This window comes from Corythoichthys intestinalis, chromosome 18 (genome assembly GCF_030265065.1).
Source record: "Corythoichthys intestinalis isolate RoL2023-P3 chromosome 18, ASM3026506v1, whole genome shotgun sequence".
NCBI lineage: Eukaryota > Metazoa > Chordata > Actinopteri > Syngnathiformes > Syngnathidae > Corythoichthys > Corythoichthys intestinalis.
In genome coordinates, this window is record NC_080412.1 from 12,020,399 (window position 1) to 12,033,511 (window position 13,113).

The 13,113-nt window shown below is 40.6% G+C and overlaps 1 protein-coding gene across 1 annotated transcript in view; it reads left to right on the forward strand.

The window, feature by feature from the left end:
• fstl4 (follistatin-like 4) overlaps nucleotides 1-13,113 on the forward strand; it is a 291,975-nt gene that overhangs the window by 221,278 nt on the left and 57,584 nt on the right. Inside the window, exon 7 of the mRNA XM_057821868.1 lies at nucleotides 5,995-6,161. Coding sequence (XP_057677851.1) covers nucleotides 5,995-6,161 — 167 coding nt within the window. The remainder of the gene's footprint in view (nucleotides 1-5,994; nucleotides 6,162-13,113) is intronic.

Genomic DNA, 13,113 nt, shown 5'->3' on the forward strand with positions numbered 1-13,113 from the left:
TGCTGAATCAATTTCGTCCTCAATACCAAACAGGTTCGCATCGACGTAAGTAAATGATGATTAGGTGCTCTTACAGCAATGACATGACACAAACGGTTAGCATGCGTTCACTATCATTAGCGCATTGTTCAAACAACCACGCAACTGGCTCTCAGTGTCCGATTGCGGGTGGAAAACACACAACAATAACAGAAAAGATGATAAACACAGGCGTTGCCTCTGTAGAGATATTTTACAAGCATAAACAATGAACGTAGGTTCGCAGCCGTGTTTCTCTCTCGCTAACTCACCCACTCAGTCGGAGCTACGTAGCTGTCGGTCTTCTTCTGGCGTGTGAGCGCTCTTCTTCACGTAAACAAGTGCAAGTGCGCCCCCACGTGGGCTTGAAAGCGCCACAAACTAAAAGCATGCATTTCAATATAAAAATGTCAATATTACAATTGAACACACATTGCCAAAGGCAGAACGCGAACGTGGCCATAGCTATTAAGTTATTCCGATAAGTATAGCATAAAGAACATGCTAACAAGTTTACCAAACCTTCAGTGTCACTCCAAAACACCAAAATAACATAAGAAATGATATCATAATGTGTCAATAATTTCACTCATAAGTCGCTCCTGAGTATAAGTCGCACCCCCAGCCAAACTATAAAAAAACTGCGACTTATAGTCCGAAAAATACGGTAATTGAGGTTTTAAGAAGATGAAACCAGACACATTATCCCCTCCCAGTCCAAACGCATCAGACGTCTACTGCCATCAACGGCAGAGAATGAGTTAAACGGGCGCACCCATAGTGCATATACATACATACATAGTGCAATACATGTGGCAGGATAAAACAAAATAAAGAGCAGATTGTCAAGCTATTCAAGGCTTCCTCCCGTGCCTTGAACCCATTCTGACACAACGAGGGAACAAATTGCGTATCCACAGGCGGATGCTCTTCGTCGCTCCGCATGGCCGGGCAAGGATGTCATGACATTATCTTGAAAATGATGCCCCCGTTAAGTTTCCCACCCTTTTTCCCGGAATAGCCGTGGTCGCACACAAGCCGGTAATTGACCATCCAGGGACTCCGGGAGCTTCGCTAATCAATCAGCAGCACTAACGGAGTGGAGAGCAAAAGAGAGAGATGGGAAGGATGCATTCCCTGTTCCATATTTCAGGGAATGTATGTGTTAAAGCAGTGGGTTTTAAGGCCTGTGTTCAGACTTCAGACTTCAAGTCTTAATGCCCAAATCTGATTTTTTTCATATCCCATATTTTTGTGTGGCTGTTCAGATTGCTATTTTCATTTTCAAATGCTTAGCTTTTCACTCGCTCTCCATTGCACAACTCAGTCTATGCCAGCCTCCCGTTGTTGTACTGTATATAAACTATGTATAGTGTAGGAGTGGGAACCTCTTGGTACCTCACGTTTCGATACGATTTGCGATACAAAGCTCACGAGAACGATAATGTGACGAAATGGCGATACAACGATTATCAATACATTGGACAGGAAATCATTGTAGGACATTCTTAAACAACTAATAAAAAGAAAAACAAGCTTCTGCAGTGAATTGGAATGAGTTTATCACTAGGTGATGTTCAATCCGTTTGAAGTGGGAGGGATGGCAGCGAATGAATCGCTGCCATCCCTGCGTCTATGGCTGTCAGTGGCAGCCAATGCCAGGCAATGACGTAATTTTGGGCCATTTAAGGTCATTTACCTGTTGATTTTCAGTTACTTGCTGTTGATTTTTAGGTATTTTATGGCTCATTTCCTGTTTATTTTGCGTTACAGAACAGGAAGTGACCTGGGCATCACCCAAATGAATAGGCAGTGACTCAAACTCAACAGCAAGTGACCTGTAAATGCCCTAAAAATCACAGAATGACTGTGAATGCTCTGGTTTCAAATGTATTGGGTGTCGTGCACCATCAATGCAGCCTTAGTGTTAACTGAGACAGTATTATGGTGGAAGATTTTGGGAGCAACTTGTTTGTTCCATTTAATTTTTTTAGACATTGACACCTTTTTAAAACAATATCTCGATTCTTGGCAGGAGCATATCGATAACCTTTTGGGATACAAAGTATCATGATATATAACCATTTCGATATTTTGTCACACCCCTAGTACAGTGTATCACAAAAGTGAGTATACCACTCGCATTTCTGCAGATATTGAAGTATATCTTTTCATGGGACAACACTGACAAAATGACACTTTAACACAATGAAAAGTAGTCTGCGGGCAGCTTCATTTAATAGTTAATTTATTTTCCCCTCAAAATAACTCAAAATATAGCCATTAATATCTAAACCCCTGGCAACAAAAGTGAGTACACCACAAAAAAACTACGTACATCCCTAAATGTCCAAATTGACTACTGCTTGTCATTTTCCCTCCAAAATGTCATGTGACTCGTTACAGGAGTGCTGTCAGCATTGCTGCAGAGATTGAAGAGGTGGGGGGTCAGCCTGTTAGTGGTCAGACTGTACACAAGAAAGCCCACCCGTCTCATCAGACCATAGGGCGTGGTTCCAGTAATCCATGTGTTTTGTTGACATGTCTTCAGCAAACTGTATGCAGGCTTTCTTGTGTACCGTCTTCAGAAGAGGCTTCCTCTTGGGGTGACAGCCATGCACACCAATTTGATGTAGAGTGCGGCGTATGGTCTGAGCGCTAACAGGCTGACCCCCCCACCTCTTCAATCTCTGCAGCAATGCTGACAGCACTCCTGTAACGAGTCACATGACATTTTGGAGGGAAAAAATGGCAAGCAGTACTCAATTTGGACATTTAGGGATGTACGTTTTTTCATAGAGGTGTACTCACTTTTGCTGCCAGGGTTTTGGATATTAATGGCTATATTTTGAGTTATTTTGAGGGGGAAATCAATTAACTATTGTATAAGATGCACACAGACTAGCTTTCACTGTGTCAAAGTGTCATTTTGTCAGTGTTGTCCTATGAAAAGATATACTTAAATATCTGCAGAAATGCGAGGGGTGTACTCACTTTTGTGATACACTGTAGCTATATACTATATAACTTGTTTTATACGGAGCCCCCCCGGGTGTCAGGGTAGAAAAGAATGTTTTTCATAGCTAATCTATACCCACTGTTTAGTCATCGTGGGTACCGTTTAATAATCTGTGGGTATCGTTTATAAATGTGTACACTCAATTTTGTCATCTGTACCCACTGTTTTAGTAATCTGTGTGCACAGATTACTAAACTGTACCCACAATTTAGCAGTCTGTACATACTTTATAGTAATCTGTACCCACATAGTACTAAACAGTACCCGCAGATTACTAAAAAGTGTACAGATTACTAAACTTTGAGGGCAGTTTAGTTAACTCTGGGTAAAGATTACTAAACTATGGGTACATATTTCTAAATTGTACCCCCAGATTAGCTATAAAAAAATATTTTTTTCCCCCTGCCACCTGGGGGCTCCTTGGTTTTACATTAAAGAACTGTAAAAAACAAAACATATTTGTAACCAGTGTGATGGTGATAAAATCCCATTGGTTGCCTTCTTTTTTTGACCCAACTATGTCAGTTGATTTTGACCCAACTATGTCACTTAGGCAGTCAGTGGTGCTGACTGCTGAGCCAATGCAGTGGTACCTCCACATCTGATGTAAAATTTGACTCGCCATTTGCTTCTACATCAGACAACATGTTCGAAATACGCCGATTTATGGTAGCGCTGCAGTTTCTTTGTTTTGCATGATTCTCTTGTGAGCGAAATCAACACGGGTTCCAAGAATGTTTGTGCAGGTGGTGAAAAAAGGAAAAAGGTGACGCTTACCATTGAAATGAAGATGGAAATGATAGAAAAATATGAGCGTGCTGTGCGCATCCGTGAACTGGCTCAGCAATACGTTCATAGAATGTCTACGATCTTGACGGTCCTCCTCCGACCTCTGTTCGCCAGTCTATATAAGTTAAGGTGACATTTATTATCGTGGTAACATCGCCAAAGAAATCGCCAGCTTTGTCAAGTTTTTAATCATTTATTTCAGAACTTGTGCAGCACAACACGCCGTCTGTCCATCACAGTTGATGCCAACAACATTAACAGAGAAAACACCAAGACTTGTCACATGTCAGATTAAAAATAAAACATAACAATATTAAATTTTTACAACCATGATTTTCAGTTAAAAAAATATATATCTACAAAAATAGACAACAAAATGTTGTTACGCAGAGGCACTGTATGATTTTTACACGTGTATAAAAATATATTCCATTTAACTTGGCCTTGTCAGACCGTCATTAAAACATCTCACCAGAGTCAATTAAAGGAAGATCCAGGTCACCTCAAGCTGCGACCTTAACATAGACAAACTTAAGTCCACAAGCTGCTGCTCGGCAAAATCGTTTGTACCTGATTATTATGCAGTATCATGCTGTGAAATGAATTGAATTATTGAAATGTAGAATGTGAGAGTCATTTGAATTTGTTTGAATCGATCAAGAAGTGAGGACAGCGGAGAAAATTATGTAAAACATTTATGTAGGGGGAAAAAAATTGTATGGAATGAGAACGATATAGAACTTTTTTTTTTGACCGTCCAAATCATATTTGTTTCTACTTGTTGGAATTCTTAAAAAGTCTGAATTTTGGGAATGTGGATGAATGATTCCCAAGATGTCCTGAGTTTGATTCATCTTTTTAATGTTTGAATCGGTCAAATAATGCGGAGGAAGTACAATGGCCAAAATAGAGGAAACGTGGATGTGAGAAGCCTAGCGTGAGTCAGAATCAAAGCAAAGTGCTAATGTCGAACGATTGACCGAGGCGGGAATGAGCGTGCGTGCCTGACGGGAAGTGAGAGCGATGGCAGGCAGAGCACGTAGCAGATCTCTAGAGGAATTACTGATGCGGCGAGCCGACGACTCTGTTGTCCCCCTTTGCTACTTTACGAAGCAAAGCAGAGGAAAGGATGATGCTGCAGTGGCCAGTAACTTCCTGCCTGAGTAGCACACGTTGTTAATTTGAGTCTTAAATGTAATCGTTACGGCCCAGAAATCCGGACTGGCTAATCACAGAAGATAACAAAGCAAGCTGGACACTCCAATCCTGAAACCTCAACCTAAATCCAACTCTAGCCTTCACTATATGTGTAAAAATACTGGGTTGTTCAGCAGACCATGACAATTAATAAGTAGTCCAAATACTTTCCCAGGACCTGGTTGAAGAACAAGGCTCTTGCTGCTTCTCCGCCTCCATTTTCAAATGTCAGGATCTGACCCAGAGTGGATTAAGACACGAAAGACTGGTTTATAGAGAAGACTTTCGAGCAAAGCCGATGGTTTCAAGCAAAAGATTATCACGCTGAACTACCTGAAGGTTGTGCAGTTCATGTTTTCTCATTATTTGCTAAAATAAAGGAACAATCATAACACTTTGTAGAGCACTCGTTTAACTGGTTGGCTGCTATTGACGTTAGTAGATGTCCAATCCCAGTTCAAATGGATTGAATGTCTACAAGTGATAAACTCATTTAAACAACTGCAAAGTAGAAGCCATTGAACTCTGATGTGTTCAAATAATACAAATAACACTTTTGGCACAATTTATGTAATGTATCTTGAGATATTCCACCTAAACCCTACTTGGTCCCAAAGCTAGTCAACGGAAAGCAATAAAAGTGGAGAATAATTCTCATTCTCCGTGGTAAAAGGTGAACAGAATCATGCGCGACCGTTCCCATGACCATAAATTTGCCTTAATGAGAAGAATGATATTTAGTCCTGGGCCACATGCTCTTTTTATTCTCACGCGGAATCACTTCAGGACAGCTGTTTATCCTCCTCGCTCCACTGGTAATGAGACGGACCCTGGAGATGTATTAAGCCTCTGCTGCCGATCCGCCGCATCAGCACATTTCACTTGCAGCATTTTTTTTTTCAACCTTCATCATACAATTATTTCCTCCCTAATCGCGGAACCAATCTGTGTCCCACTCCCGCTTCTGGCAGAGGTGGTCCAGCTGAGCCTGGCGGAGGACCAGCGTGTCAGCGTGTTGGCGGTGACGGTCGGCCTGAGCGCCGTGCTCACCTGTGCCATTCAGGGGACACTACGGCCCCCCATCATCTGGAAGCGGAATGGCGTGGTGCTCAACTTCTTGGACTTGGAGGACATCAATGTGAGTCCAGTTTTAACATTGTATTTGCTTTTCTTAACTGTGTTGTGTTGCTGTGAATGTTTCGGTGCCATTGGCGGCGCTAGATGCCCAATCCAGTCCAGACTGGGAGGAGCGGATTCTCAGCCAATGAGGTCAACGATTTAGGGTTAAATTAAGTTTTTGCACCGACTCCACTAAATTTTCCATATTGCGTATGTGTTTATCCATTCATTCCATCCTCACACTGCGAAATTGTGTATGCTCCACCCCCACCTAATCATGTCTCCTTTTTGACTCACCTCTTTCTCCTCGTTCATAATGCCTCCCACTAGGGCTGGGCGATATGGCCTAAAGAACGTATCATGGTAAATTGAGCAGATTTACCTCAATAACAATAAATGAAGATAAATTCGTCCAAGCGGACTGTTATATCATTTGAAAATCTGAATCAATGCGTGAAATACAAATTAAGTGTTTCTCGTTGATTTATTTAGCAGATTTAAATTTAACATATTTAAACAATTGTGTGTGCAGTCTTAACATTAAGTATATAAAAAATTCTTGTAAAACATAACAATTCAAGTATGAACATTTATAACAGCTTGCATGACTTGAACAATGTACAACATTATAAAAATCAATACAACGACAGTGCAAACATGTCATGGTAACACAAATGACTTACAGTTTGAACAAAACACTTAAAACCGACAAATTATTGTTAATGGCTGCTGTGACATAATTACTCAACACAAGTGTTTACTTCAATGTTTCAGGTTTTTTTCCCCAGAGCATTTTTTAATACGTACAGTGCCTTGCAAAAGTATTCGGCCCCCTTGAATCTTGCAACCTTTCGCCACATTTCAGGCTTCAAACATAAAGATATGAAATTTATTTTTTTTTGTCAAGAATCAACAACAAGTGGGACACAATCGTGAAGTGGAACAACATTTATTGGATAATTTAAACTTTTTTAACAAATAAAAAACTGAAAAATGGGGCGTGCAATATTATTCGGCCCCTTTACTTTCAGTGCAGCAAACTCACTCCAGAAGTTCAGTGAGGATCTCTGAATGATCCAATGTTGTCCTAAATGACCGATGATGATAATTAGAATCCATCTGTGTGTAATCAAGTCTCCGTATAAATGCACCTGCTCTGTGATAGTCTCAGGGTTCTGTTTAAAGTGCAGAGAGCATTATGAAAACAAAGGAACACACCAGGCAGGTCCGAGATACTGTTGTGGAGAAGTTTAAAGCCGGATTTGGATACAAAAAGGTTTCCCAAGCATTAAACATCTCAAGGAGCACTGTGCAAGCCATCATATTGAAATGGAAGGAGCATCAGACCACTGCAAATCTACCAAGACCCGGCCCTCCTTCCAAACTTTCTTATCAAACACGGAGAAAACTGATCAGAGATGCAGCCAAGAGGCCCATGATCACTCTGGATGAACTGCAGAGATCTACAGCTGAGGTGGGAGAGTCTGTCCATAGGACAACAATCAGTCGTACACTGCACAAATCTGGCTTTTATGGAAGAGTGGCAAGAAGAAAGCCATTTCTCAAAGATATCCATAAAAAGTCTCGTTTAAAGTTTGCCACAAGCCACCTGGGAGACACACCAAACATGTGGTAGAAGGTGCTCTGGTCAGATGAAACCAAAATTGAACTTTCTGGCCACAATGCAAAACGATAGGTTTGGCGTAAAAGCAACACAGCTCATCACCCTGAACACACCATCCCCACTGTCAAACATGGTGGTGGCAGCATCATGGTTTGGGCCTGCTTTTCTTCAGCAGGGACAGGGAAGATGGTTAAAATTGACGGGAAGATGGATGCAGCCAAATACAGGAAGATTCTGGAAGAAAACCTGTTGGTATCTGCACAAGACCTGAGACTGGGACGGAGATTTATCTTCCAACAGGACAATGATCCAAAACATAAAGCCAAATCTACAATGGAATGGTTCAAAAATAAATGTATCCAGGTGTTAGAATGGCCAAGTCAAAGTCCAGACCTGAATCCAATCGAGAATCTGTGGAAAGAGCTGAAGACTGCTGTTCACAAACACTCTCCATCCAACCTCGCTGAGCTCGAGCTGTTTTGCAAGGAAGAATGGGCAAGAATGTCAGTCTCTCGATGTGCAAAACTGATAGAAACGTACCCCAAGCGACTTGCAGCTGTAATTGGAGCAAAAGGTGGCGCTACAAAGTATTAACGCAAGGGGGCCGAATAATATTGCACGCCCCACTTTTCAGTTTTTTATTTGTTAAAAAAGTTTAAATTATCCAATAAATGTTGTTCCACTTCACGATTGTGTCCCACTTGTTGTTGATTCTTGACAAAAAATTAAAATTTTATATCTTTATGTTTGAAGCCTGAAATGTGGCGAAAGGTTGCAAGGTTCAAGGGGGCCGAATACTTTTGCAAGGCACTGTACATGCACGCACATATGCACCCCCCACACAGACACACACGCTCAATAAAGCTATATTGCTCTGTTGCCAATGAAACATTTAAGATTTTATCATGGCAGAAATGACACAAAATGAAGCAAGCACATACAGAAAAAAAGTTGTGTCCATTAAACGGTCATTTTATAGGCTTCACTGTTGCATTATAATTTATGCTGTATGCTTTACCCCGGTAAAAGATATCAAAGAAATCACACACACACAGATACAAAATACAGTTGCATTATAATTTATGCTGTATGCTTTACCCCCGTAAAAGATATCAAAGAAATCACACACACACACAGATACAAAATAACGCGACTTACTAATTGCTAGATGCAGTCCGTGCCCAATCCACTCATTAAGTTCAGCCGTTTTGATAAGGTTAGAGCCGGTATCCAACTCCATCACGTTCATTTTATAGCGTTAGCTGCTAGCGTTACAATGTGGTCTGGCTACCAGTAAAAAGCACCTGAAAATACCTGAAAAGCATCCTGAAATCATGAGAACCAGGGAGGAAAGCAGGTGAAAGCCCGTTTGGAGACCGCCAAGAGTCTACTTAATGTCGGGTGAAAGTTGGCAAAGCTCCCTTAAGCCCGACTCACTTACGTTTGCTTGTAGTGGTAGCCGCTAACGTTAGCCGCTAGCGTTAGCCTACCGGGCTTCTGTTTGTTTGAGTTCCTGATAACCACGTGACTTCATACGTAAGCACACTGACTGCTTTCTTATAGGTAAATGAACATAACAGAACAACACAGAGTCAAAGTGGGAAGAAAAGACTATTTTCTTGTTTTGTGAAATTACGAATTAACCGACTTGGTCAAAATTACGTCGGTCATCGTGAAGAATTTCGGTAACGGGAAATCTTCGGTATACCGCCCGGTTCTAACCCCCACATGGTCTCCACAGGTAAATACAATTGGCTAACGATAGCACTACGATGTTCATAGGTAGCACAGGTGTATGACAATGTATTTATTGTAGTTGTTTATTCTACTACACTTCTGTCTGCTTCATTCCTTTCTGTCCCACATGACCCCTTCCTGTTCGCTGCTATCTCCGCATAAATAGAGTTGTCACGGATTACTTGAAAAGGTAATTTAATTACTGATTGCTGATTTTGCCTCAAAAAAGTAATCCAGTTAATTTACTGATTACTTTATTATCAAAGTAACTAAGTTATTTTAAAACTAATTTATCGGTTCTTTTTACCAATTATTCTCAGTTTGCTGCCCCAACATAAGAATGACAATAGAAAAATGTAATCGCATGTAATTAAATTTCCGAAAATTAAATTTAAAGGGGAAGGTCAGAATTTTTCACATCAGGCTTAATCTTTGAGTAAGCGGGGGTTTAATTAATCAATGGCGTTTATTTAAACCACCGTTGACTCGTGCTAGCTTAGCCACTCCGGAGCCCTGAAACTAACAAATAACTGACAGACTGCATGAAATTTGTTGAAATCAACGCAACCAACTAATTAAATCCCCACTAACTCGAAAATTGAGCCGAATGTCAACAATTCTGAACTTCGGGTTAGGGTTTTGGGGTTGGGGTTAACAGCAATCAGTGCCAAAGTAAAACAATCCAAATTGACAGCACAATAATCAACAACACACAAAGGAATTGTATAGTGCAATAGACACAAAGGTGGGGCCAGGCGCGAATGCACGCACACAACCCTGAAGTATGGCGGTGACACACACGGTCAATTCGTCCATAAAACGCGGCAGCAACTAAGCACTTTACACTCAATTGGACTTACAACACATCCCAAAGATGCTAAACGAACACATCACCTCACAGCATAAATGTGCAACATGAACATAAAGTAAAAAATGCTCGCCGACTTGGTGATGACCAATATTCCTTCTTATTTTTCATGTGTCTGAGCAGACACACAAGCTCCCTGAGCACACTGTGGAGCACAGTGAGCAACATCAGATGTGTACCCTTGGGCCAGACATCGGTATACTATCATGCCTGTTCAAAACCCTTGATCGTATCAAGTAACATGGAACATAAAAGAATGAAACTTCATCAGCAATTTTCATTAGTTTTATATATACCGTAATTTCCCGAATATAAGGCGCACCCGTGTATAATGCGCACCCCAAATTTACTTGTAAAATCTAGGGGAAATTATTGTACCCGTTTATAACGCGCAGCCAAATTTTAGCACCAATAAATAGAAGAATACAAGAAAACAGAGCTCGTGTACAGATACAGAGATGTCACTTTACTGACTAGTGAAACACAGCACAAGCATAGCACATTGGTAGTTCAAAACATTACCGTAAACTGACAATATTTACGGTAATAATATGATTTGACAACTTCTCCAACTTACCAGAATCTAGGAGAAAACAATACAGATGTGACTTTTCTTTTAAAGGCTGCTGTATAACTTGCTCTTTTCCTCATGATGAATAAATGTTTCTTCCATGGAGTGATACGGTAAAATGAAAGTGAGAACGTAAGTCGGAAATCCGTGAGAGCTCATCGCTGTCAACACGACAGTAACAAAAGGAACTATTGTTATTTGGGTTTGAGTTTCCCGAGGGACCGATATAGTTGACGGACACAGGAAGTGTGTGTCCTTACATTTGTTATGGTCCGAATTGCAGAGCTGCAATAAACGTCGACTCAAATGAGTTCAAGAAACTAAATTATGTGCTTTATGAAGAGTGAAAAAAAGCAGAATTTAACACAGATGAAATAATTCGGCCGATTAGAGTGAAGTATTACCGAAACAAAATGGTGACGTCACGTACCGTAATGGTCGGCAACGGGTCGCCGCATACGTTTCTTCAACACAACGTGGCCGTGTCAATGAAAAAAAATCGGTTGATATATATATGTAATACAAATATATTTCTGTCTCCATCCATGTACCCGTTTATAATGCGCACCATGAGTTTACAAGTTGATTTTGGGGGGAAAAAGTGCGCGTTATATTCGGGAAATTACGGTAATTGATTTGGCCCACATAAAAACAAAAAGACAAAAATCTCGTTGTTCATTAAATGTGTACTATCTTACATGTGAGAGTCCTGCTTTAACCATAGGAAGAATCCTGCTTTGGCCTGGGTAAGGTCCAGTTGTGGCATAGATGAGTTAATAAATAAAACATAATGAACAACCACAATGGGTGTACAGTATAGCAAACTCACACATTAAAACTGTTCAGACAATAAAGACAACCAAGATTCCTATTCTCAGTGTTTGAGCAGCAAGAATGCAAAAACACACCTCCCACTAGAATGCCCAGCAGAGGCCGATTTGGCCTTTCCCATGGCAAATCCTCATTAACCAGAATTCGCTGGGACTTCTAGTGTTAAAACTAGTTAAATTCCCTTGTTTTCAGTGTAAATCTACTAGAAATACATGAAATTATCAGACAGATTTTACTGACTTGGATATCCTGAAATAAGAAAAATAGCTAGCTGAAAATAAGCTTAACAGACTTATTTTGAGCAAAAGGTTAGTATATATATTCTTAAAATAGGCTTATCAGAAATTCAAGAGTAGATATTATTCAAAACATTATTTGAAAGCAAACTTGGAACAAGGATGGACTTGTACGGAAAGTGAAAACATCCTTTGGTGATAAAAGACTGAATTACAAAGGGCAACGTACTAGTTAGCCTTCTGTTGTAGAGCATCCTGTACAAAAGCTAATTCTTGTGTTGGAATGTTCGAAAGCTTACTGAATTGTGGTTATTTCATTGTTGAAAATCATGCATTTGTTAGTTTTTACTAGTATGCATAATTTTGGTGGGAGTGTAAATAATCAAAGCCTAATTTCTGTCTCCCGAACGTATTTTATCTGTCTCCCGAAGTATTTTATTTTGTAATTCACCATAACTTCCTGTTATGCTTTTATTTTGGTATATTTCCTGTTCCGTGTGTTTTGCAATATTTGTAACTTGAAGGTGCTAGGCTAGCGGCGCTGCCACCCCTCTGGAAGAGGCAAAGCGCTTACGGTGATCCCCTGTTAACGCGATACATTTGACAGCACTAATTTATTTTTAATTTTATTTTGTGCGCTGCATAGATTTTCTTGTGTGCAGAGCATATTCAAACAGTGCGCGATTGCGCACGCACAGCTTAGATGGAACTTTTGTGATGACTACCCGCCGTTGCAACGGCAAAGCTACGAAACGGCCGTGCATGTAACGGCTCCAACCTATCGCTAGAACCCTGCAGAATGAAGAAAAAATACTTACGTTCATTCATGGACGCACACTGATCAACATTCCCACGCACATCTCAACAGATGGCTGCACTCGGCTCGAATGTGCACCAGCGCTCCTCACGCCTTTCTCAGTCCCAAAACACTTAGCGCGTGTGACTCGAGACCAAAACAGGTAGTAAATACAGTGGGGCAAATAAGTATTGAGTCAACTACCAATTGTGCAAGTTCTCCTACTTGAAAAGATTAGAGAGGCCTGTAATTGTCAACATGGGTAAACCTCAACCATGAGAGACAGAATATGGAAAACAAAAACAGAA